At 36.2% G+C, this 22,970-nt stretch overlaps 1 protein-coding gene across 2 annotated transcripts; it reads left to right on the top strand.

Moving 5' to 3' along the window:
* The first annotated feature begins 611 nt into the window (after positions 1 to 611).
* LOC148831432 (ubiquitin-conjugating enzyme E2 Q2) lies at positions 612 to 22,697 on the top strand. 2 transcript variants are annotated; one of them, XM_088920602.1, is made up of 13 exons: positions 612 to 1,114; positions 4,530 to 4,634; positions 7,688 to 7,792; positions 8,411 to 8,467; positions 8,550 to 8,690; positions 10,984 to 11,068; positions 14,050 to 14,110; positions 14,574 to 14,664; positions 14,883 to 14,941; positions 15,769 to 15,817; positions 16,220 to 16,315; positions 18,211 to 18,277; positions 18,673 to 22,697. In XM_088920602.1, the coding sequence occupies exons 1-13, from the start codon at positions 956 to 958 to the stop codon at positions 18,702 to 18,704; spliced, it is 1,107 nt and encodes a 368-aa protein (XP_088776728.1). In that variant the 5' UTR covers positions 612 to 955; the 3' UTR covers positions 18,705 to 22,697. The 2 variants fall into 2 exon arrangements, with proteins under 2 accessions (XP_088776728.1, XP_088776727.1); XM_088920601.1 differs by having other exon boundaries at positions 8,550 to 8,705.
* Positions 22,698 to 22,970: the final 273 nt, after the last annotated feature.

Here is a 22,970-nt window from a genome sequence, read left to right as displayed (position 1 = left end):
CTTGTAGTGAATAAGTTAATTTATGAGTGACTTCAAGGGATTTTAGTGTCCTAGTTGCAGGAGAATAAATAGCTAGTCCAGGTTGAGCTGTGCCATTTGGTAAGTTATTTTCTGTTACCTAATTGCATCTGATAGGCTTTGTGATTTATTAGAGCTCACATTGTTCTGTGAAGGGTTTTCAGTATTTGAATAGAAAGGTTTTACATTTCACTAGTTAAAATTCATATTGGAAGAGAGTAGTTGAGCTGAGAATAATTGGCTCTAGTTAGATCTGTGGGACTGCAAAATTTCCTGATTTTGGTTAGATTTTGTATTGTTTCCATATTGAAAAAAACAGTACTGGTAAAATTAATAGAACATCTAGCTGGGAAAAGAAAATGTATCTAAGGTCAGAAAGATTACTGATAAAAATACTACATTGCGATTTAGGAAAAGAACGAAATAAACTACGTATTTGACTTACAGTTATATGATTATGGTGTTAAAATATTTCCTCTTAAGTAATGAAACTGGTGTGAAAATTGTTAGCTACATTTTTTCAGTACTCTCCGCCCCTCTTCCAGTGGAAGCGCAAGGGTTGCTGGGACTCTGCGGGCTCAGGCTGTAACGCCATCTTTAAACCCCAGAAGGAGCCACAGTTAAGCGCCGGGTTGTGCGAGTCGGTGTGCCCGAATTGGGCTTATTTTCTGCGGGCTTTTATTATTTCAAACCAATAAATAAGTTTAAAAAAAGATATAAAAGCACAACAAGGAACTCTGAGAAGCGGAAAGACAACGGGCGGGCTTAAAGGGCGGCGTTATTTTCTGCATTAAGATTCAGAAAACGTTGTTTTATAAAAAAAAATCGTCTTTCCCTTCTTTGTTGTTGCTAGCAGCTTGGTTGAGACGCGCTGCCTGGCCGCAATAGGTCCCGAGTTCTCCCCCTCCCCCGCGGCCCGGCCGGAGATGAGTGGAAGATGTCGGTGTCGGGGCTGAAGGCCGAGCTCAAGTTTCTGGAGTCCATTTTCGACCCGAACCACGAGCGTTTCCGAATTATCGATTGGAAACCCGACGAGCTGAGCTGCCAGTTTAACGTTACCGGAGAAAAGCTTCTGATCATCCACTGCAACATCACGGTGAGTGGGGGGGGGGAGAAAGCAGGCGAGCGGGCCCCCTCGGTTCGTGCTCCGACGAGTTAGGGCCAAGCAAACTCGAAACGTATATTTCGGAGGATGGTCGACTACACTGGCAGACGGGCAGATCCACTCTCGGGGAATTTGGATCTTCATAAAGACGATTACAGGAACATTTTATTGTCCTACACCATCGTAGTTTAATATGAATCCTATATTTTAAGAACATCGCAATTCAGACCGGAAGAGCAGATACGTCAGATGTTTTGAGATTTCTGCGAGCTGTCTCATCTTATGGAAAAAAAATACCATATTTAAAACAGCTACAATTGTGATCATGTCGCATTAGCAACCCGTTGTTTTGTTTTAAACATTCAATACCCTAAACCTCCATGCACCCCCCCCCCTACGTAGAAGTATATCCATTGTTTTTCTCTTTAGGATGCTGCTTCTAAATGTGGATTCCTTTCTAAAAGGTAGCGTCGTATCAGTCATTGGTTTAAGATATGAATGCACAGTTTATTCGTATAATTTTTTGCAGGCCTGTAAGAGGTGGGGGAGAGGTCTTGTTCCTCTCCATAGCTTGTTTACAGTCATGTGAATAATGTTTATCGCGCAGCGATACTTTGTAGTCACATTTGTATGTCTTTGTTACATGAATACAGCGTGTTTGTCGGAGATTATTTTCTGTACCCTATAATTAGGCTGCAGCATTCAATCAGTCGGCCGCTTGTATTCATGAATTAAAAATATGGGAGGAAACATTACTAGGGTATAAGCATCTTCAACCCGAACTATACTGCGCCACTTGTGGTCGGGGTTAGCTTTCAGCAGTAGCCAGCTCCAAAGTTTTTTTTTCTGTCAGGACACGCAGTTGGCTATTTACACGATTATTATACAAGGCAGGCTACGACCCCCGTATTGAAAGAGAGAGACATAGGTGGGGGGAGTGTTCAGCTAATTTAGGTTAGAGCGGAGAGCTGCGTCAGCGTGTGAGCTGCAAAGGAACAAGTAGAGGTTATTTCCACTCGTGAGAAGTAGAAAGGAAAACCTTTTTTCTTTTCGGCTGTGGAATCTTCTTCACTGGCCTCAGCCCACCCGAAGATAGTTGCACAGCCAAAATATTTTCTTCTTACTTGACATCCTGGAGCTCGACTAATTTAGATGCACTCCCACACCCCCTTTCTACATTAATATTTAATATTTGCCTTATTAATAAATGGCTTGTAGCATTGTAGCGATCATGTTACACCTACAGTATACCTGGATTCATGAAGTCACAAGTTTAATCTGCTTGGGCTATTCAATTTTGCAATAACATATGTAGTGTCTGTCTCTCATTTCTCTGGTTTACATGATGTACACGAAGTCCAAAAATTCAAACAGGAGGTAACAGTCAGGTTTAAGCTTTTGAACCATAGTAAGGTTTGAGTGTTGATCAGTTCCCAATCCTGGACCTGAAGGACCACACACCTGCTGGTTCCTGTTTCAGCTGAACTCAGTTACATAAGTGATCCCTTAATTGACTTAATAATAGAATTAATTTGAACTGTTTGATGGTTGTCAGCTCTTAGACGTATTGGTGGTTGCCTTTTAAGTATTCCTTATGTTATAAGGAAAACATCTGAAATTATGAGTGGGGAAACAAAACTTGTTAGTTCAATTAAGGCTTCAGTTAGGCAGCTAACCTCAGATGGAATGAGAACCAGCAGGTGTGTGTACCTCCAGGACCAGGATTGGGAACCCCATGTGTTAAGTAGCAGGTTAGGTGCCTTTACAGTGTGGTAGTGTGGTATGTCTCCATGGGTCACCCATGCCAGCCTGATTTTGCTCACTGATACTAACTTCCAGCATCTAGTTAATTTGTTTCAAAGATCTTTGTTCTTTTTATCTGCTTTTTTTTTGCATATACATTTTAACCTTCCCTTTTGTGAAACAAGTTACTCAGTGTGTGGACGTACCAGAGTCAAGCCTGTGATTCTGGCTTTCCTGACCTGTACCACTAGAGAGTCTTGTAATCCTGTGTTTTACACGTGTTTTGTCTTCCCTACTGAACAGTACAGTATTTGATCGCTTAAGTAGTTCATTAGGTGTATTAATGGAGATACCCTTTGAGTGTGGTTACTGAGATACGTGAGTTTCTAAGATTCATAAGAAAATAATGCCAAGTTTGGCAAATGTCTTCAAATGTTTTCAAAACATACACCCAGTGAGCCCTGACATCTTTAAAAAGAATAGTACATTTCACAGAATCTGTTTCTTTGCAGTTAAATTAAGATAAAATCCCAAAACACAAAATTGTAGCTTCAAAAGATTCATAGAACTGTGTGCTGATCATGCATTGTTATAAAATTTAGGTCAGAGTTTACATAACATTTCAATGTAGATTCTGTTTTCAAGGATCTCTAACAATATTTCTGTTTAAAAATAATTAGGATGAGTTCAGAAAGAAATTAATTTAAAATTGTTCCAATACATATGATTTACATAATCATAAAATTAGAAAATAGTTTTTCGTTCTGTGTATTGTATACTATTGTCATTTTAGATGGTTATAAAGTTGCATAGAGTACATTTTGAAAGGCTGTCCAGTATCTTTCAGTTTTAGGTCTACAGTACTGAAAGTAATTTTGCTTAAACAAACCTGACTAATATTGGGGATTCACTTGAAATGATTAATGTATTTACAGTATTAATACTTAACCTTAAAGTGTAAATTGATTCCATCACCACTGTTTTGTACTCCTGCATTTTGTGGTTTAGTGACGTTTTTAGTATTCTAGTTTTAAAATTAAAGATAATTTGTTTTATTTGCTCTAAGCTTCTAGCCTTCTGTAATGACCAAGCTTCTGTTTAGGTTTGTCTCTGTCAAGTTAAAGGGGATGTTCTTATGGTGTTTGTCATGAAGATGTAAAAAGAAATTGGGTAAAGTATAAAGTTAAAGTTAATGATAACTAATGTTTAATTTTGCCCACCTCCTTTTACGTACCTCTTCTGTGCAATTTCATTTCACAAAAAAGGTCTCACAAAGTCTAACTTTGGTGATGTTTCACAATTGCAGCTACCTTCCTGTAATCAAATGATACCCTTCCTGTTTGTAAGATGAAGTGTAATTGATTTCATGCAATGAACATTAATTTAATTGATGGCCCTTTTGTAGTAGTTCTGCAAGGACGTTCACAAGTGGAACAAAGTGGTTTTACATTTGGTTAGGTTCTATGGAACATTATGCAAACATAGCTTTGATTGCTGTTCAGTGTTCCAGTATATAAAGTAAATTTGCCAAAATGAAACAATGGTATGATCTCTGAACTGTTATTCAAAAATGAACTTTTTTTTGTTGCCTTTTTTCTGGTCACCTAGGATGTACATTTGTACCAAATATACCAAGTGAACTAACTTTCTTCTTTTCCAATAGGAATCGTACCCCTCTACACCCCCAATATGGTTTGTGGACTCCGATGACCCCAGCTTGGCGGCTGTGCTAGAGCGTCTTGAGGATGTCAGGAAGGGAAGTACCCTGGTAAGTAAAATTACAGCCTGTACATGTTTCTCATTCAATGATGAGAAACGTGGATTTGATAGCCTAATGCACATTGTTTTTCTTTCATTCCTGTGAGTGTAACATTTAAACTTGTAGCTTTCTTCGAGTTAAATAACTGGACACCTGTAATGGACCATGGAAAGGAGGTAGTGAAAGGGTAAAAATGATGTCCGGTGTTTGGAGTGCAATAACAAAGGATGTTGATAAAGAATTTATCACATTATTGTGGGTGGATTTTGTGATATTTGTGTTTTTATTGTTAAACTTGTTTGTGATTGTAAATTGCCAGATTCCACTATATTGCAATTTGCAGCTCGATAGCCAGCATATTGCTAGAAAATAGCCTCAACATAATCAAATCTGGAGTGAAATGCTTTGTATGAATCCATTGAATTCCGCATCAGATTTTACTAGGCTCTACAGGGTACAAAAAACAGAATGTACATAAAATGAACAAGTTAAAGAAAGTAGTAAGGATGAGCTCATGTAATGTATTAGATATACATAGTTCAGGTGGGTAGCTGCGTCAGCATGCGTAGGCTGCAAAGGAACAAGTAATAGGTTTATTCCATGCTGAAAAAAAGAAGAAAGAGAACACAACGTTTCGGCCGTGGAGCCTTCTTCAGGTGTGGCATTATAAATCATATATAACATATATATTATATATGATATACATAGTGTTGTCTAACATCCCAATTGTGACTAATATCACAGAGATACTGTATAGCCTGATGCAAGCTGCTATGCTATAGTGTTTTACTTTTCCATCTGTGGTTATGACTCTGGTTTTCTGTGCAGTGTGAAGCATTGTTAAAAAAAAATCAAAGGAGGTGTTAATTAAGGGTGATTAATCCAGAACAGAAGGAAGCTTCACTGTGGATTTGGCGATTATAAATTTGTTAAACAATGAATTTGGTTCAGAGCTCAATTGAATTGCACGTTGGATTATTTTACTGCACAATTTAATGTAAAATTGTGTTTTTGAATAATGTTATTTCATTTCCTTTCTTGTTTAATTTGTTCAAAAAAGTTTTATACTAGCCTTTTTTATGCTTTGTGGATAATAATGGTGTCATAGTGCACTATAAGAAAGTTGTTGGGGAACTGTCATATTTAACCTTACCTTATTACAGAAATGAGGACTGGTTTTCATTCCCCATTAAATATGTCCAATTATAATGGGTCTTGGAACTCGATTGATTTTCTTTGAATTATATTATACATTGACACAGAAATCAAAGGCAGCCCAACAAGATTTAAGAGCCATTCACAAGGTCCAAGGATCTTTCATTCTTCCTAGGCCAGAAGTTACTTTTTCTTATGAAATTGGTCTTCTAAGGCAATTTTCTTAAGCCACCGCATTTGAATTGGTCGTGCTTTGTCCATTAAAGAGAAACATAAGTGACTTATCGGAAAGCATCTGGCAATGACCTTCATTTTCAAAAGCAATGTTACTCTGGCTTCATGTTATATATGATTTATAATGCCATTTATAAGATATATTAATTAATTCAGTTGATATTTCCAAAATGCTCAATATAAAAAGTATGACCTGTAAGTTCACTATTAAGAGCGAGTTTTCCACTGAACATTTTAAAACTTTTAATACCTTCTAGCCTTTAGTGATTGTGATCTGTAATGCATTTACAGCACGAACATTATTTGCTTAATATAGAATCGCACATGAAGGATGCTAAAGGGAAGAATTAAAAGTCTTGTCTTGTTGTGCTAGACTAAACATAGCTTTTTGTGCATCCTAACATTCCATGTTAATCCTTAAACCTTGATATAGAACATTTTCACTCACTTTTAAATGAACAGTACAGCTTTTGAAATGGTATTATTTAGAAACAGATTATATGATAGTGGTAAGCATTTTCACTTGTATTTACCATAATATCATTTAGAAGAATAAAATGATTTACTTCCCTGTGATACCAAGAAGATTTTCAGATAGCTCCCTTTTTGGGATGTTACTTGTTGTCAATCCTTAGACTTATGTGAATAACCTGGCATAGTACATGGCTTTTTGACAAGCAGTAAAACTTAACAATTATTGTTGTTATTGTTATATATGTTTTTGTTTAAAGTTAATTATGGCTTATAGATTTTGGTGTTTTATAAGTTTGAAGGTTCATAAATGGTATACTATGAAATATGTGTAATATTGCATGGAAACATGTATTCTTTTAACATACTTCAAAAGGTAATGTAATGAATAGTGGTATACCTTCCAGATTTTAATCTTGATGGAAAATATATGTGCAAAGTATCTAAAACTAGCATACGAGTAAGTGATTTGCTCAAAATGTTATTGACATGAGATAGTTTCCTAAGGCAGGTATCTGGCTTTGCCAAAACCTGTCTTACAAGGATTTTCAGGGACATACAATAACTCTGTAATCTAGAGCTTGGAGATAAATTTGTATCTATAGTTACCCAGTATTACGTGATTATAAACAGTTCTGTAATTTCCTGTGCATACCAACATTTCTTGGAATTGTCTATTAACATGAATACATACTGAGATATAGTATTTTGGTTAATTAAGACATTTCATTTGGTCCAATACTATATGCATCAGCTTTAATGGACTTTTTCAGAATACTTTAAAGAGTTCAGTGTCTTTGACGAATGGGCATTTCTTGTTTTTAATTCATTCCATTACAGAAATTTTCCAACCACTTCCATAATGAATTTGGTAATGGAACTATTCAAAGTCTTGTACTGGGTTGGGTTTGAAGTGCCAGGATTGCCTGGGTGAAAATTTAAGCTTTTAGTTGCAAAAGTATATGGTCAAGTCTGTTTTACTTTTTTAGACACATCCCAGCTTTTCTCAATTAAGTGAAAAGGATCTAGAAACCCAGGCTGTCAACTATAAAAGTTTTGCTACTGAGAAAGGATGAGGATTTTCTTTACAGCTCATAGTGCACTGGGAACATGTGTTATGGTGATATATATAGTAAAATGTTTATGATGCCGCATACCTGCCTGCATTGATTGACTTTGGTAATTTGTGATTGGTTCCCCAGCTCCTGCAACAGCTGAAGCGTCTGATCTGTGACCTGTGCCGGCTGTATAACCTCCCACAGCATCCTGATGTGGAAATGCTTGATCAGCCCCTGCCTGCTGGACCGGTAAAACAGAGAGTATATGTTCTACAAATCTAACCCTTAAGATCCAGGTGACACTAAATTATTGTATGACATTTTAGAGCCCCCAAAACAAGTTTAATGCTCAATAGGAAAACACAAGGAAACAATTTGCATTACTGATGACTCCTGAAACAGTTCTTCAATGTTAATCAGTACCTGTTAGCACCAAAGGAGATTATTTTATACAACATACTCAACTGAACACAAAGTAGAAAAATTGGTATCTGTTGGTATTTAAAGTTAATCAAAAATGTTGAGGGTGTGCAGACTCTTTAACTGGGGACCTGGAGAAACAAATAAGCCATAGTGCCTATGGCAATGCTGTTAATTTTTGCATTTTTATTAATTCATTGCATATAGCAAAAATGTTATGTTGGTTTTGCTTTTCATTTCATGAAAGATAGGTCTTTAAAAAAACCTAAGTACCCAATATTAATGTTATAGGAAATATTCAAATGAAAGGTTCATTTCATTTGGGTTACTACTTACTAGACATACTAGGTTAAACTAATAAGTTTACATTATTGTAACTGGTATAAAAACCTTGCTGTTTCTAGTTTGTATCAAACATGGAATCCTTACATTCTTATGTTTTTACAGAATGGAACAACAGAAGAAGTGACATCAGAAGAGGAAGAGGAGGAAGAAATGGGAGAGGTCATTTTTATATCCTAGTTTTCTAATACCAACTGTTGAAAATCAAGACTTGTCTCATAGGTGTTTTGTATTTTGCTAGCAGGATATTGAAGACCTGGACCACTATGAGATGAAAGAGGAGGAACCAGTGGATGGGAAAAAGTCGGAGGATGATGGGATAGAGAAGGAGAATCTGGCCATCCTGGAGAAGATCCGGAAGAATCAGAGGCAGGACCACTTGAACGTAAGTGCTCATTCGGTAAGGTGACATTTCATACATTTAGGGGGGTAGTGGGGAGTGTTTTGATTTGTGTGTGGAAGAATGTATTTTTCACTCAATCTAAAAGTATAATCATTGCTACAGTTACACTCCGGTCAATATCACAAACATTTTCGTACCCTGCAATTAGCAGTGACTACCTGCCGATCTAATTGCCTTACATTTTTACATCTAATTGTCACTCTGCAATTTGATTTTAAATTGTCTACAATAAGCTGTCATACTAGTCACATTTGAGGAGTCAACTCAAAACTTGGTTTGACTTTCTATAACCATCTCTTTTCAATCTACATTTCCTGGTCAGGGTCGTAACAGAACCAAGTCGAATGTGGAAGATTGAATGTGCAGATTTCAGCACCTTCTGGTGGATTCCCAAATTGTCCCAGGCCAGCGAAGAGATGATTATACCTCCAACATGTTTTTGGGTTATCATTGAGTGCAATGAGATGTACCTTGTAGAACTCCAACAGAAGTCTCCCAGAAGACATCCTTATCTGGTGCCCTGAGCCACCTCAGCTAGTTCTGCTTAATCCAAAGGAATAGTGTTCCAAGGCTCTCCTGAATAGCTGAGCTTTGCACTGTGATGTAGAGCAATGCCAAGAAATCTTGCAGAAAAACCTTTTCTGCAGTTTGTATCTTCCGTCTTGTCCTTTTGGTCAAGTCTTCAAAATTCATGACTGCAAAGAAGGACAGGAATCACTAGATGGGAATCACTTCCCATTAGATCAATAATTAAACCAAGTGCTTTGTCCAAAAACTTATCTCCTGCTTTACCACTGAGGACCTGCAGACCACCAGTGCAGATGCTAATGAGCCACATTCCCACTTATCATCACTTGCTAAGAAGACATAGAGGTTTTTGAACTCTGTTTTTTATTCATGAACCTTGACTTCTGATTGGGTGATGGTGATTCTTATCTCAGCCACTTCACTCTTGGCAGAAACATTCAAGAGCAAAGCTTGGCTGCTGCTCCATGGCTGAGGCAGTTCTTCCTGAATGAGAATCAACCAATGGGTGCATAAGGTCCTCAGCTGGATGTTCTCAGGCAATAAAGTACTGATCTTTTGGGGCCTTGTTTGTCTGTCCAGTGTCCTGTTGGTTCTGAGTTGAATATCTCTAAAAAACCACCTGCACCAGTTCCTCTGGGGCCCATTTCAGAGCAGGAAATCAATCAAGAAGACTGGTTCTAAGAACCAGTGCTATTTTTGGAGGCAAGACTAGATATGGTTGATACTGTTTCACCCTCTTTCCTTGCCAGAGAAGTGACGTTCCATGTTACGGTGCCAGTCTTTGTTGCTAACGTCCATCTTTGGTGGTACCATACTGATATTACTCTTGTCCCTCCTTTGCTTGGCAAGACTTTTATCCTGCTGCTGTGCTTCAAATTGTAAAGTTTAAATTTACAAAGAATAACTAACCATGGAGTATCAAAAGCAGAGGTAATTTTCAAACACAAAGTGAAAGCAGTTAATCTCTTATGAGAATACTTGTTGCGTGTTATACTTAATATGCATTTTAATGTTATTTTATAGGCAGAAAGTTTTATTCTTTTATTTTTTTAAAGTTGAATAAACTATTCCAATGTGGGAACATATAAATTATGTAATGGTATGCTTTGGTATAAATGATTTTTTGGATAGTCGTGGAAGGTTAATAATGAACATTAATCTTTGGATCTGTTTCTTACTATTTGTCTACTTTGTACACTTCTCAAAACTGCTGTTAAATCAAGTCTGAAGTTTAATATTTTTAGTACAGCATGTTTAACTTATCCCTGTATCTTCACTTTAGGTTGTATATTTCTAGACGGTATAAAACTGGTATTATTTCATGATAATTAGTTGCCATTGAGACGTGTAATTTCCATGATGCATAGGATTGGGTTGAGTTTACTTGATCCTATATTCACATGCTCTCTTGTACATGTGATGGATCTTAAAAATTAATATTCATGTCAGATGGACAAATTATAGACACTGTACTCTTTCCAGAAAAGAGAGCACACCATCGTTTGTACATGTATATTCCTTTTAAGTCGTGCAATGTTTTGTTCACTAAACATCTTTACTTTAGTACTTCATGCATTTATATGCATTTAATCTTTAGCTACAGCAGTTAAATATGCTCTTCACCAAATAATCTGCTTGTTAAAATAAAATAACATCTCATTGTAAGCTTTGAGATGAAGAAACTAAAAGGCTTGAAATGTGTTCTGGAATCTGTTATTTTAAATACTGATTAGTCTTTGTCTTTTAGGGTGCTGTATCTGGATCAGTTCAGGCTTCAGACCGCCTCATGAAAGAACTCAGGGAGATCTATAGGTCACAGAGTTACAAGTCAGGTAAGGGGCAAAAGTATTGTATTCATGCCTAGTCTTGGAGATGTATTTGAGCATCAAAAAAATTCATTTAAACATGCTTTTACAATGAAATGTATAGGTTTGCATATTGATTAAATGTTTGGGCCATCATTTTTAATTGACCATTTTTGGCTGCCATAATACAAGTGAGTGACTATCTCATAAGGATTAAATCTCTGAATTGGTGAAATAATATATATTGTAATGGTAAAGGGGGCATGGTCATTAAGGGGGCATAAAATATAGACTGGTCTCAGCACACAGACACATCCTGAGAGGGTCTGGTAGTTTTATTGGAACATAAAAATAAAGGACAAAATAAAACGGCTAGCTAAAAGAAACCTACAGTGCCTTCAGAAAGTATTCAGATCCCTCCCCCTTTTCCACACCCTGTTGTGTTATAGACTTATTTCAAAATGTATTGAATTGATTCTTTTTTGCCATCAGTTGACACACAATACCCCATAATGACAAAATGAAAACACGTTTTTAGGAATTTTTGCAAATTTATTAAAAATAAAAAACAATCTTATTTACATAAGTATTCAGACCCTTTACTATGACACTCCAAATTGAGTTCAGATGCATCCTGTTTCTTTTTATCATCTTTGAGATGTCCCTAGAACTTGATTGTAGTCCACCTGTGGCAAATTCACTTGATTGGACATGATTTAGAAAGGCACACACCTGTCTTTATAAGGTCCCACAGTTTACAGTGCATGGCAGAGTAAAAACCAAGCCATGAAGGAACTCTCCATAGACCTCCAAGATAGGATTGTGTCAATGCATAGACCTGGAAAAGGGTAAAAAAATGGCAGTGCATTGAAGGTTCCCAGGAGCACAGTGGCCTCCATCTTTGTCAAATGGAATACGTTTGGAACCACCAAGTCTCTTCCTGGAGCTGGCTGTCCAGCCAAATTGGGTATTTGGGCAAGAAGGGCCTTGGTCAACCTAATGGCCACTCTAACAGACCATCAGAGGTCCTGTGTAAAGATTGGAGAACCTGCCGAAAGGACAACCATCTCTGAAGCACTCCTGTCAATCATGTCTCTAAGGTAGACTGGCTAGACGGAAGCCACTCCTGAGTAAAAGGCATATGACAGCCCGTCTGGAGTTTGACAAACGACACTTAAAGGACAAAAATTGAACGCCATGTCTGGTGAACCAGGTACCACTCATCACCTGGCTAATACCATCCCTACGGCAAAGCATGGTGGTGGCAGCATCATGCTGTGGGGATGCTTCTCAGCGGCTGGCACTGGGAAACTGGTCAGGATTGAGGGAAAGATGAACAGAGCCAAATACAGAGAGTTCCTTGAAGAAAACCTGTTCCAGAGCGCGACCAACCTTGGACTAGGGTGAAGATTCACGTTTCAGCATTACAATGATCCAAAGCATACAGCCAAGACAATGCTGGAGTGGCTTCCGAACAAGTCTCTGAATGTCCTTGAGTGGCCCAGCCAAAGCCCGGACTTGAGCCCCATAGAAAATCTGTGGAGACACCTGACGATTGCAGTTCACCAATGACCCCCATCCAATCTGACAGAGCTTGAGAGGATCTGCAAGGAAGAATGGTAGAAACGGCTCAAATCCAGGTGTGCAAAGCAGGTAGAAGCATACACAAGGAGACTTGCAGCTGTAATTGCTGCTAAAGGTGGTCCTAAAAAGTACTGAATAAAGGGTCTGAATACTTATGTAAATGGGAGATTTCAGTTTTTTTTATTTTTAATAAATTTACAAAAGTTCCTAAAAATGTTTTTTCACTTTGTCATTATGGGGTATTGTGTGTTGTTTGATGGCAAAAAAATCAATTCAATACATTTTGAAATAAGTCTACAATACAAAATAGTGTGGAAAAAGTGTAGGGGTCTGAATAGTTTCTGAAGGCACTGTAGCTTATATTTGAGCTCCTAACTTTGTTACACTTACTAAATGCTGGGGGCACTGTTCTGCCACTGGTACATTTATCTTGCAGTGAAAACAGTTTAAATAAAATAGAGGAAAAGGGTTTTACTGTCTCACATGCCCTGTAACCTTAGCGATGTTCATATTCCGGTCGGTTTCCTCTTCCAGTCCTTACTTTTTCTGTATTAAGTTTCTCTTTTTTATCTAAGGTCTTTCTGCAGTTATCTTTTCAGTTTTGTGTCTTGCCATGATCCGTTTCCTTCTTTCAGTCTCGGGTCAATATAACAGCTATAGCAGTACACTGCATTTAAAATATGGCAGCCTCCTCTTTGTGCACATCTGCAATATCAGACACTCTACCAGCTTGATAGTCGATTGTATATGATGGAATAGGACATTGCTTCTCGTTGCATCGCAACTCCCAACAAATAAGAAATGGAAACATATCAAATACATCCTCTAGAGCTGAGCCTTTAGAAACACTATTCCAATGGTGCATTGAGCTCCTTTGGAATTCCTTTTGGAAAGCATGCAAGCCCTTTTAAAGGTTTGTGAGCAGGAAGTCAGGGCTTGGGGATGAGTCTTGAGGCTGTTTGTGCTTGGGGAGCTAAAAGTATCTGCTTTTCAATTTCTCACATTTATGACAAGGTCTGTTGTACTTTAAGTACTTATTAAACCCAGAGTATTGAATGATGACAAATCTAGAATTGTATCTTAGTTTTTGGGTCTAACAGAAGTACCCAATGTCCTTTTCAGATGTACCCTATACCAAAAGTAGTTCTAAAAGTTTAAGCTTTATGAAAAGTTTTTTGCACTTCAGTTTTCACCAAGATAATGTCCTTCAAATGTGTTTAGGGAATAATAAGCTCTATTGAATAAACCTCATTGGTTGGCTCTTTTTACATTTCATAGTTGTTAATAAAACTAACATTTTATTTTTGATTTTGTTGAATGTCACAATTTCTTTGAAAACTGGTTACGGGAAAATGTACATGGTTTCCATGAAATTCAAACATGACTTTAATATTAAGCAGAAATTTTTACATGCCTTTTTACAGGAATCTATTCTGTGGAACTTGTCAACGATAGCCTTTATGAATGGCATGTTAAGCTGCGGACGTAAGTAGTGAAGATTTTCCTAGGTGTTGTACAGTTACTTTGACTGAATTCTATGCTGAAAATTCTGCATTTCTGTAATTTGTCCTTATTAGTGCTTTAGCCATGTGTTGTATTTGATGTAACTACAGTAATATAAAGACTAGCCATTGTGTAGCAATGGAGAACTATATAAAGTTGTAACTTGCCATGTCATATAAATACAATTATGGTACTATAAAATTCTTATTCTTAAAACCTCTGTCAAGAGGTCAATAATTATGTCTGTCATAATATAATAAATTTTAGGATTCTTTACATCATTTTAAGAGAGCATTGGTAGGTTAAATTGTAGTGTAGCTGTTAAGTTGTCAGTATTTTACAAGTGGAGTTCTGAATGAATGGAGTTCATTAATTATGTTCAAAATGGTTTTGCTGATCTCTTTTTGAATTGATCCTTAGTTGTCTTGTCATTTTCACTTTTCAGGGTGGATCCAGATAGTCCATTACATAGTGACTTGCAGGTTTTAAAGGAAAAGGAAGGGATGGATTACATCCTCCTAAATTTCTCTTACAAAGTAAGTAGCTTGGTTGACATTAGCTGTTTGAAGTTAAGCATTTGCTTTATTGCCTTTCTGGTCCCAAAAGTTAGTGACGTTGTGCATCATATTAAATGTTTCAAAGTAAACTTTTTCATGATAGATAATATCTAATAGTATAAGTGAATCTAGTAGTTGTTAATACATTTCACAGAAGTTTAAATTTGGAAAGGTTTACATACTTTTTTAAATTACAGGACAATTTCCCATTTGATCCCCCTTTTGTGCGGGTAGTTTCACCTGTTCTTTCTGGAGGGTAAGTATCATGCATTTTTATGTAAAACAGGGAAAGAGGTTTTGTGATACTTCATCAGAAATTATTATATTTTACTGTTATTTATGCATTAGTGCAAGATATACAAACCTAGGTATGATGAAACGCATACAGAACTTTGTGGGAAGGTTAAGAGACCAATCATTTATCAGGGTTTTTCCAAACTAAGCAGTACAATATTTACTTTTTTAAAGGCTTTGAACATAACATACGAAAGGGGTATTTAGATTTTTCTATTTGACGTTTGAACAGTCAGCCTTATTTTCAAAATGCATAATTATCACACCAGTTGTAGTAAAATAAAGAATAAGTTAAGCGTGTAAACAATGGATGAAATATCAAAATGGGTCACAATGGTAACTAATTCTGTTTATAACATATGCTCAATAAGAATTCGTATGCTGCTGTTTTAGTTTATTTTAGTTCATCTTTTGAGTAATTTTGTCTTATTTCCATACAGTAAAAATTTAGCTGACTTTGTTTCTATGATTTGTGTGGGAGTATTTCACTTTTAAAAAGTTGTTTTTCATAACTAGTTATTGTGGAAGCTTTCAGAACTGTTTGTCAGTACAAAACACATTTTCATACTTACACAAGGATTTGTTTGTAGGTTTGAAACTTTGTTTAAGTGCTTTAAGCATGTAAAATCTGGGTTTTGAGATTTTCTCTAACTTCTAAAATAAACCACAGTTTTATTTTGGGATTTTCTAGTTCCAGTATTTAAAATATATCATTCCTAAAAAAGCTTAACTTGCTAAGTTCATGGTATAAGAAATTGTATAACATATTATTTTAATTACTTTTTGCAGTTATGTGCTTGGTGGAGGAGCCTTGTGTATGGAACTTCTTACAAAGCAGGTGAGAACGTGAAATCTGTTGATGGAATTGAAACTGTAAGTGCCAAACTACATGTACCAGTTTTTAGTAACATAAAAATGCCAATTGCTATACAAAAAGCTTCCTTTACCTTCCTCACATCCCATGCATATAGATAATTTATTTACCTACCGACTTTAAATCCTTAGATATATTTTTAGATTTAAGTTATATTCTGAATAAAGGAGGAGTATTTATAAGTGTTCACTCCCTAAATCTATGAAGAATAATGTTTTGCTATTTATTCTGTCCTAATGCAAGGTAATCTGCAAGTCATTTACAAGTGAGCAAATTCAGTAAAATGTAAATAATAAGACCATACATACTATAATTCACACACCTTGTTACATGTTAAACAGTTTCTGGATCTGTTCTCTTGATTAGGGCTGGAGCAGTGCCTATTCCATAGAGTCTGTCATCATGCAGATTAACGCCACTTTAGTTAAAGGAAAAGCCAGAGTGCAGTTTGGAGCCAATAAGGTAAGTGCCTTAATGTGTTAAGTGTATTATCAATTTTTAGGTAAATTTAAAGCAGTCGGTTGTTAGCTGATGTTTTATGCGGAAGCTTTTTGGACAACCTAAAGTCAAAAGAGGTTATAGATTAAGTAGTTCAAGTAGGTGGCTGCGTCGGCATGCGTAGGCTGCAATGGATCAGGGAACGGGTTTATTCCATGCTGAAAAGAAAGGAAACAACGCTTCAGCCGTGGAGCCTTCTTCAGGTGTGTGAGGTCATAGAGGTTATAGATGGACCCAGAACTCTGGGCTCTATGTTGGCAGCTGTTTAAGTTGCATATTAATTAGATATTGCTTATAAAGCCTTGGTACTCTAAGCTTGATGATGTCTTATACCTCTGAGGATGCAAGAGGCTGGTCTAATAGTGAGGTTTTAAATTAGTTTACTGTCTGGTTGTACATTCATCCTCCACATCTGCAGCTCTTAAACATCTGTCTAGTAACTTAAAAGTGAAGGAGAAGAGGTTAAGCACTAGTTCATATGTGAAATTTAAATTGTAGATTAGTACAAAGGTAGTTCAAAACCACATCTGAAGACCAGTAATTTTACATGCCATATAAGTTTGCACAAAATCTTCTAAATGTTACCTTAAGCATTTTCTTATATTACTTCTATACTTTTTTTCTCTGAAAACATAAGCTGTAATGTATGAAATGCAACATTTCAAAAGCATGTTTTAAATACAGCCTATCAGCAAGACAAGGAATTTAAAACGTTTACTTTTATATGCTGTTACCATTCAGGAATAACTCGTCTAAAATGCTTGAGTTTAATTTCACTTAGAATTCTTTTCGAACTGAAACAATGTTTCATGAGTATTAGTGCACTTTTAAGATTCCTCTGACAATCCTTTGCAAATCTAAACATTTTATGAAACATCACAGCTTAACCAATAATTGCTGAAATAATAACATGTAATTTTCTCATTTTTCAAAGGTATAACACTAAATATTTTCTGATTTATGAAAGTTCTATATAACAGAAATATGTGTTTTTTTTATATTTTCACTGTTCATCAATCAAGATGCTCCTTCAGACTATAAATATCAAGTTAAACAGAAGTACATAGTGCATTGGTATATATTTTTTTGCTGAACCTGAATTTTTAAGGTTTTAGGATGAGGTAGAATTTAAGGTTAAGGGTTTGGGTTCTATTATGTTATAGGCTATAAATATTTTCCGAATTTTTATATTCGGAACAGTATCATGAAGTGAAAGCTTGAATGTGTCACCTTCTCCAGGAGTTATTGGGCCACAGCCTATGACTTAGTGAGCCTGAATTTATAAATAATGTGGTTTTAATAAAAGGATTAAGCACTGTTCACAATATAAGCCTGTCAGTAACTTGACAAACTTAAGAATTAACAAGATCTGTTAAACATGCTCTGTTAATTTGCACAAGTACTATATTGCACTATCCCTGCAAGCAATTAAGAAATTACAGATGGAAAACTGGCCTTTGGGGTATGTAGTATGACACTATAGTATTTAGGTAGTTAAGTGACATAACAGGATATTGACACAGTAGTATGATCAGCCCGTTGGGGACCTACGTGACCTTTAAACTTCTTACTTGAAATTTTGGTGTTTTTCTTGACCTAACTTTTTACCCTCAGGAGTCACTGATCCCTCCCTTTACTCATCAGAGGTAGAATGAGTGAATCCTTTCTTTTCTCTAGATCCTTTTCTGTGTTCTATTGGGGACACTTTCAGTATCTAAAATGAACTGCTGTACATGATCTAGAGGAGTGCTGTTGTTTGTTTCATTTTATAATCCTAGATAAATGTTTTGTGACGCATAGAACAGGCATGTAACCCATTCTCTTTACACTTAGGCTGTTTTTCCTTTTAAATGTTTCAGAACCAGTACAATCTTGCCAGAGCACAACAGTCATACAAATCCCTGGTGCAGATTCATGAAAAGAATGGTAGGTTTACTGCTATTTACATTGATCTATCCCATAGTATTTGTCTGGATTTGCATACATATGGTGTTGCTCTCAAGCGGACTACTCTTTAAGATGCTGTATTTCTTTCTAATGATCTCGGCTAAAATTGTGAAATGCTATGCTTGTATTGGAGTGCATTACCGTGTTTATGGCATGTATTATTTGCATTCTTAACTGTGGTGCAGCCTAAGGATAACAGATCCTTGATTGATACCTTGCATGTCATTCGTGAGATAAGCACTTCCTATTTATAATTAATTGATAATAATGAGATTTGCTGAAGGAGAATATTAAATCTTGGCAATTGTAGTGTAAATCTGGGGAGAAGGCAGATGTATGTACAAGTTTATGAAGAAACTGTCTTTCTTTTTCAGGTTGGTATACACCCCCTAAAGAGGATGGGTAAAAGACGGGCTCCTCCAGAAGTGCACTGGGACCAGATTTCTAAGGGTCAACACTTTTTTTTGTTCTTTTGTTGTTGTTTTTTTTTCTCTGACTCCGAAGTTATCTATTTGGGAGTGACCCCTATTGGGTTGACCCTATTGGTGACCATATAACCAACGGGTAAATCTCCTAACTGACCTCTTGACCCTTATCTTGCCAGGCCCATGTGGCCTGACCTTCTCTCTGTTTCTCTCAACATTCAGCAGACTAAAAAGAAAAAACTCCACACAGACTGCCTCTCCACCTGTCCCCCCCATTCTTCGTATGGGCTAAACGTTTCAATGACTGCCGTTTGTGGGGTTTACGCTGTCCTAACGTTTTATGTTATGTATTCATCAGATACTTGCATTTTTGTTTGAAACCTAGGTTAAGCAAGCTCATCATAGGTTAAGAAAATAAGTTAAGGCTGGGGCAGGCTTGCTTGTTGTATTAGCAGCCTGACAGAGGGAAATACACAGTCAGGGCTTATCTTTTAATATCTTACTATAGCCAAATACTTTGAAAGGCTTTACTTCTATGCTTGAAAGTGGAAAGTGAAGGGTTTAAGCCAGAACGTGTTTAATATAAATGCAATTAAGTATCCACCAGCTATTCACATAAAGTTTTTAGTGTCAATAGGTATGGCTAGTGATTTTAATTTTAAATGTTGGTGTTTTGATAGAAGCTGGTATGGGTGCCCTTAATTGAATTACATAATGTGCCACAGGTAATATCTGTATAGGCTTGTTTGTGTGTAATATGCCAAGATTGTAAAGCAACATGTATAAAGTCTCCTGCTTGTGTAATCAAGTGTCAAATCAGCCAAATCAAAGCAGGAATACACATTGCAATTAAGGATCTCTTATTGAGAATAATGTAGTTAGCCCATCTTCATGGTGGCGTTATTGCCACCAAGGAAGAATATCTTCAGACTTTGTGGCATTTGGCTATATTGGCTACTCATAAAATAAGCCCTGACCTGGTAAGGCAGTTGGATAATTGTAATCAGTAAGGTTTACTTTACTAGTTATAAAAAGAAAACTCATACTCCGTTTGACTCTTTAACACCCTCCAGAAGGTATCCTTGTGTAGGTGTGGGGTCCAGACAGACTTCATTTTTCGTTTTGAATCAGGAAGTTTGCTGCTGATAAAGGAGTATTTTACAAAATGCTTGATGGATAATATCTTCATAAAGTGAAAATAAAGCATAAATCATTGTCTTTGACATTGCGACTATTCCTGTTTTCATAGATTGCAAGATTCATCATTAATGAACCATAATTCAAGTAGCGTGGTGGCTCTTTTATCACAGTCTTAATGTCGGCAATGAATTTCTTCCTGCTTAACATCTGTATTCACAAAATACTTTGCAAGTTGAGAAATTTAATTGCAAGTAAATAGGTTCTAGCCATTGTTATGGCCTTTTACCTAAAATGGCAATTTACAAGCCTCTTGAGTATAAGTTTGTGGAGAAGGATCAGTTCTGCATTGTTACCAGTGAGTAGCTAATTTTGTGTGTGCAAAATAAATGATAAAATGCTTGCAATATAGTGACACTTGCTGTAGTTTTCATACTCGGCCTGCACACCACCACAGCAGCAGGTCTGCATTTGAACGGACCACCCTTGGCTCTCACATCTCTTGATATACACTCATTTTATATGTGAATGGACACTGAGTGAAAAATAAAGGCTGCTGATCCCATTCTCTTCATTTTCCAGTTGATCCTAATTCATTGTTTGTCTATTGAGTGACAATACATTGTGAAGTTGTATGTAGATGAATTCTTCAGATCCATCAATCCCATCTATGGAGACCACAGTTATTTATTATGCCTTACAAAAGAAAGCCCCATTAAAAATATTTTTTTAATTGTAATTTTAATATCTTTCCACACTCCATTTAATTTTCTAAGTCCTCACTTTTCAAGCAGTGAGGGATTGTTTGGCAAAGTTCAGTAAAATACTGGGGTTACTTGTAAAATCCAAGAGAAACCCTGCACTCGGTTATGCATAATACTTGTTGGATGCATTTTAATGTTGCCCCTGTTGTTTGAATAGAATTCCAATGTGTGGGTCTTTCTACAGTTTAAGTTTCTTAAAACCAGCATAGGGATTACCTAGAGTGGTCTTTTATAGACAGTAACATTTGTTTTTAACGTTTTGTCAGATTCCTTGCATTCTGCTGTAGATTGGCCCATGTACTAACCCTTTACAGCACTAGCAATCTTTATTGTAAAATCTAGCGATGGGTATATGTTGTATTGTTGATTACATCTTCTTTATATACCTGCATAAGTTAGTCACCCCCACTTATAACCTGACCCACAAACACAATATACCGTCAAAGTTGAAACTAAAACAATTCCAAAAGCCAGATTTGTGTCTTAGAATATACATATGGCATAAATATTCGATTTCCTTAAGCTCATAAATTGGAAAAGAGAATTGTCAGTCTTGTGCAAAAACTTGTTCTAACTGACTTGTCTACATATTATAAATATAAAGATTATGTATTTATATTCTTTATAATCAAGACACCTGTGGCAAAACATGGTGAGAATATTTCAACCACTGTAGTGACCTGACAAATAAGGCTATTTTAAGAACTTCCCCACATTCTATATGGAGAACGTTTAACAGAAATCTCAGGAATCAAGGATTTTATTCTAGGGAGTCATTGTAGAAGTTAAGAATGCAAGACTAAAGGTTTACGCTTATTGTCAAGAGTTTTTCTTAGTGGCCTATAATTTAGAATGTTTTGTTTTGATAAGCAAATGTATCAAGAAATTTTCTTTCTTATTTTCTCCTCTTCATAAATATTCAAGACTTTGAAGATAAATGTGGTGGTGGGGACTGCTTCTTAGTTATCAAATCAGTTTATGTGAAGCATCAGGCAAGTGGAGAAAGGGGCTGTAAATTAGACAGTGCTATATTATGGGGTTTATAGTCAAAATTTCAGGATACATTCTATCAGTTTGCAAGATGTCAACAAATTGTCACCTGATCCTACAAAAAATCTTACCCTGTGTAACATCTCTTCTGCCTATTGTATTCATTTTTTCCCTTTGATAAAACTTTGCACAAGGCTACCATGAGCATCTAGAGAGAGTCCAAAAACTGCTTCAGAAGTGGAGATTGTACTTTTTGAAATCGGAAAGCTATAGTTTGTATAAGTTAAACATTTGGATTGTAAGCTTTTTATACAGTGGACTGGAATATATTGTGAATTGCAAAGATCTGGGCATTCACATTTCTAAGAGAGCAGGACTGATTTAACAAATAATTCTAGAATATGATTCCAAAACAGGAGTATTGATGCAGGTGGAACCAGTCTGAAGTATGAGATTCATGTTCTGTGTAAGTGTTAGATATTTGGTTGTACGTTTTTGTAAGTTTCAGAACACTGCATGGCGGCAGGCCTAAGTAGTTCAACAGTAATAAACCAGAGGGGTTTCCTCAAGTCTTTGTGAGTAATGAAGTCTCCACATCTTGTTTATTTTCATGTCTTAAAACCTCTTTAAAAAGTGATTAATATTTTGAAAACTAAATTTTTCATCTTTAAATGTGCAAGTGAAAATTAGCTAAGCATTTGAGCTTGCAAAACTCGGTTTTGTGTCATTTTTTTCACTCTGCAGTATCAACTCTTGAGTGTTGCTCTGTTGAGCTCGTGCCACACATGGCAAAAGGAAACTTACATGGATCCATTTTGTAGTATGAAATGTGCTCTGACTAAGGGCCTGACAAATATAAACCAGTTTTCTTTGTACTGGGCAGCGTTTGGAAACTGGTTTGAAATACTGGCTTCTAATTGCGGGATTCCCTTTTGGCGCCATTTTGTGGTGGGCAGGTTATCAAGTTATGCACTGTTAGCATGCTTTGATTTTTTTTTTCTTTTTTCATTGCAAGAGTAATTTTGACCATGTACAGTAATTTGTAAACTTGCATCAAGTTTATGAATAAAGAATTTTAAGAAATACTTTCTTGTCCTGATTGCGTTTTGCACTTTTCCCTAAGCATTTAAAATGTGATTTTTCAACCTTCAATTGTGATTCCAGCTTGATAATTACATTCAAATGTTTGCTTTCTAAGTCCTTGAAAATATCTTTAAAGGTTTAGGGTGGCCATAAGTAAAAATGTATTTGGTTAATGAATGAATCGCTGTGTAATTGGATATCTTCGTTAAAGCTAAGATATTTAACATAAAATAGGGAGAGTGAGGTGCATTGTAGATCTAATTGAACTTAGCT

The sequence above is a fragment of the Atractosteus spatula genome, chromosome 7 (assembly GCF_055471065.1).
Source record: "Atractosteus spatula isolate fAtrSpa1 chromosome 7, fAtrSpa1.hap1, whole genome shotgun sequence".
Lineage (NCBI taxonomy): Eukaryota > Metazoa > Chordata > Actinopteri > Semionotiformes > Lepisosteidae > Atractosteus > Atractosteus spatula.
The sequence above is the reverse complement of the archived record's forward strand: the minus strand, read 5'-3'. Positions and strand labels throughout refer to the sequence as shown.

What these genes read in the sequence shown, in the direction of transcription:
- LOC148831432 (XM_088920601.1), top strand. Translation starts at nt 956, where the DNA reads ATGTCGGTGTCGGGGCTGAAGGCCGAGCTCAAGTTTCTGGAGTCCATT. An exon ending in TGAACGTAAGTGCTCATTCG is followed by an intron (nt 8,706 to 10,983) that starts GTAAGGTGACAT and finishes TTTGTCTTTTAG; the next exon opens with GGTGCTGTATCTGGATCAGT. An exon ending in TGGAACTTCTTACAAAGCAG is followed by an intron (nt 15,818 to 16,219) that starts GTGAGAACGTGA and finishes TCTCTTGATTAG; the next exon opens with GGCTGGAGCAGTGCCTATTC.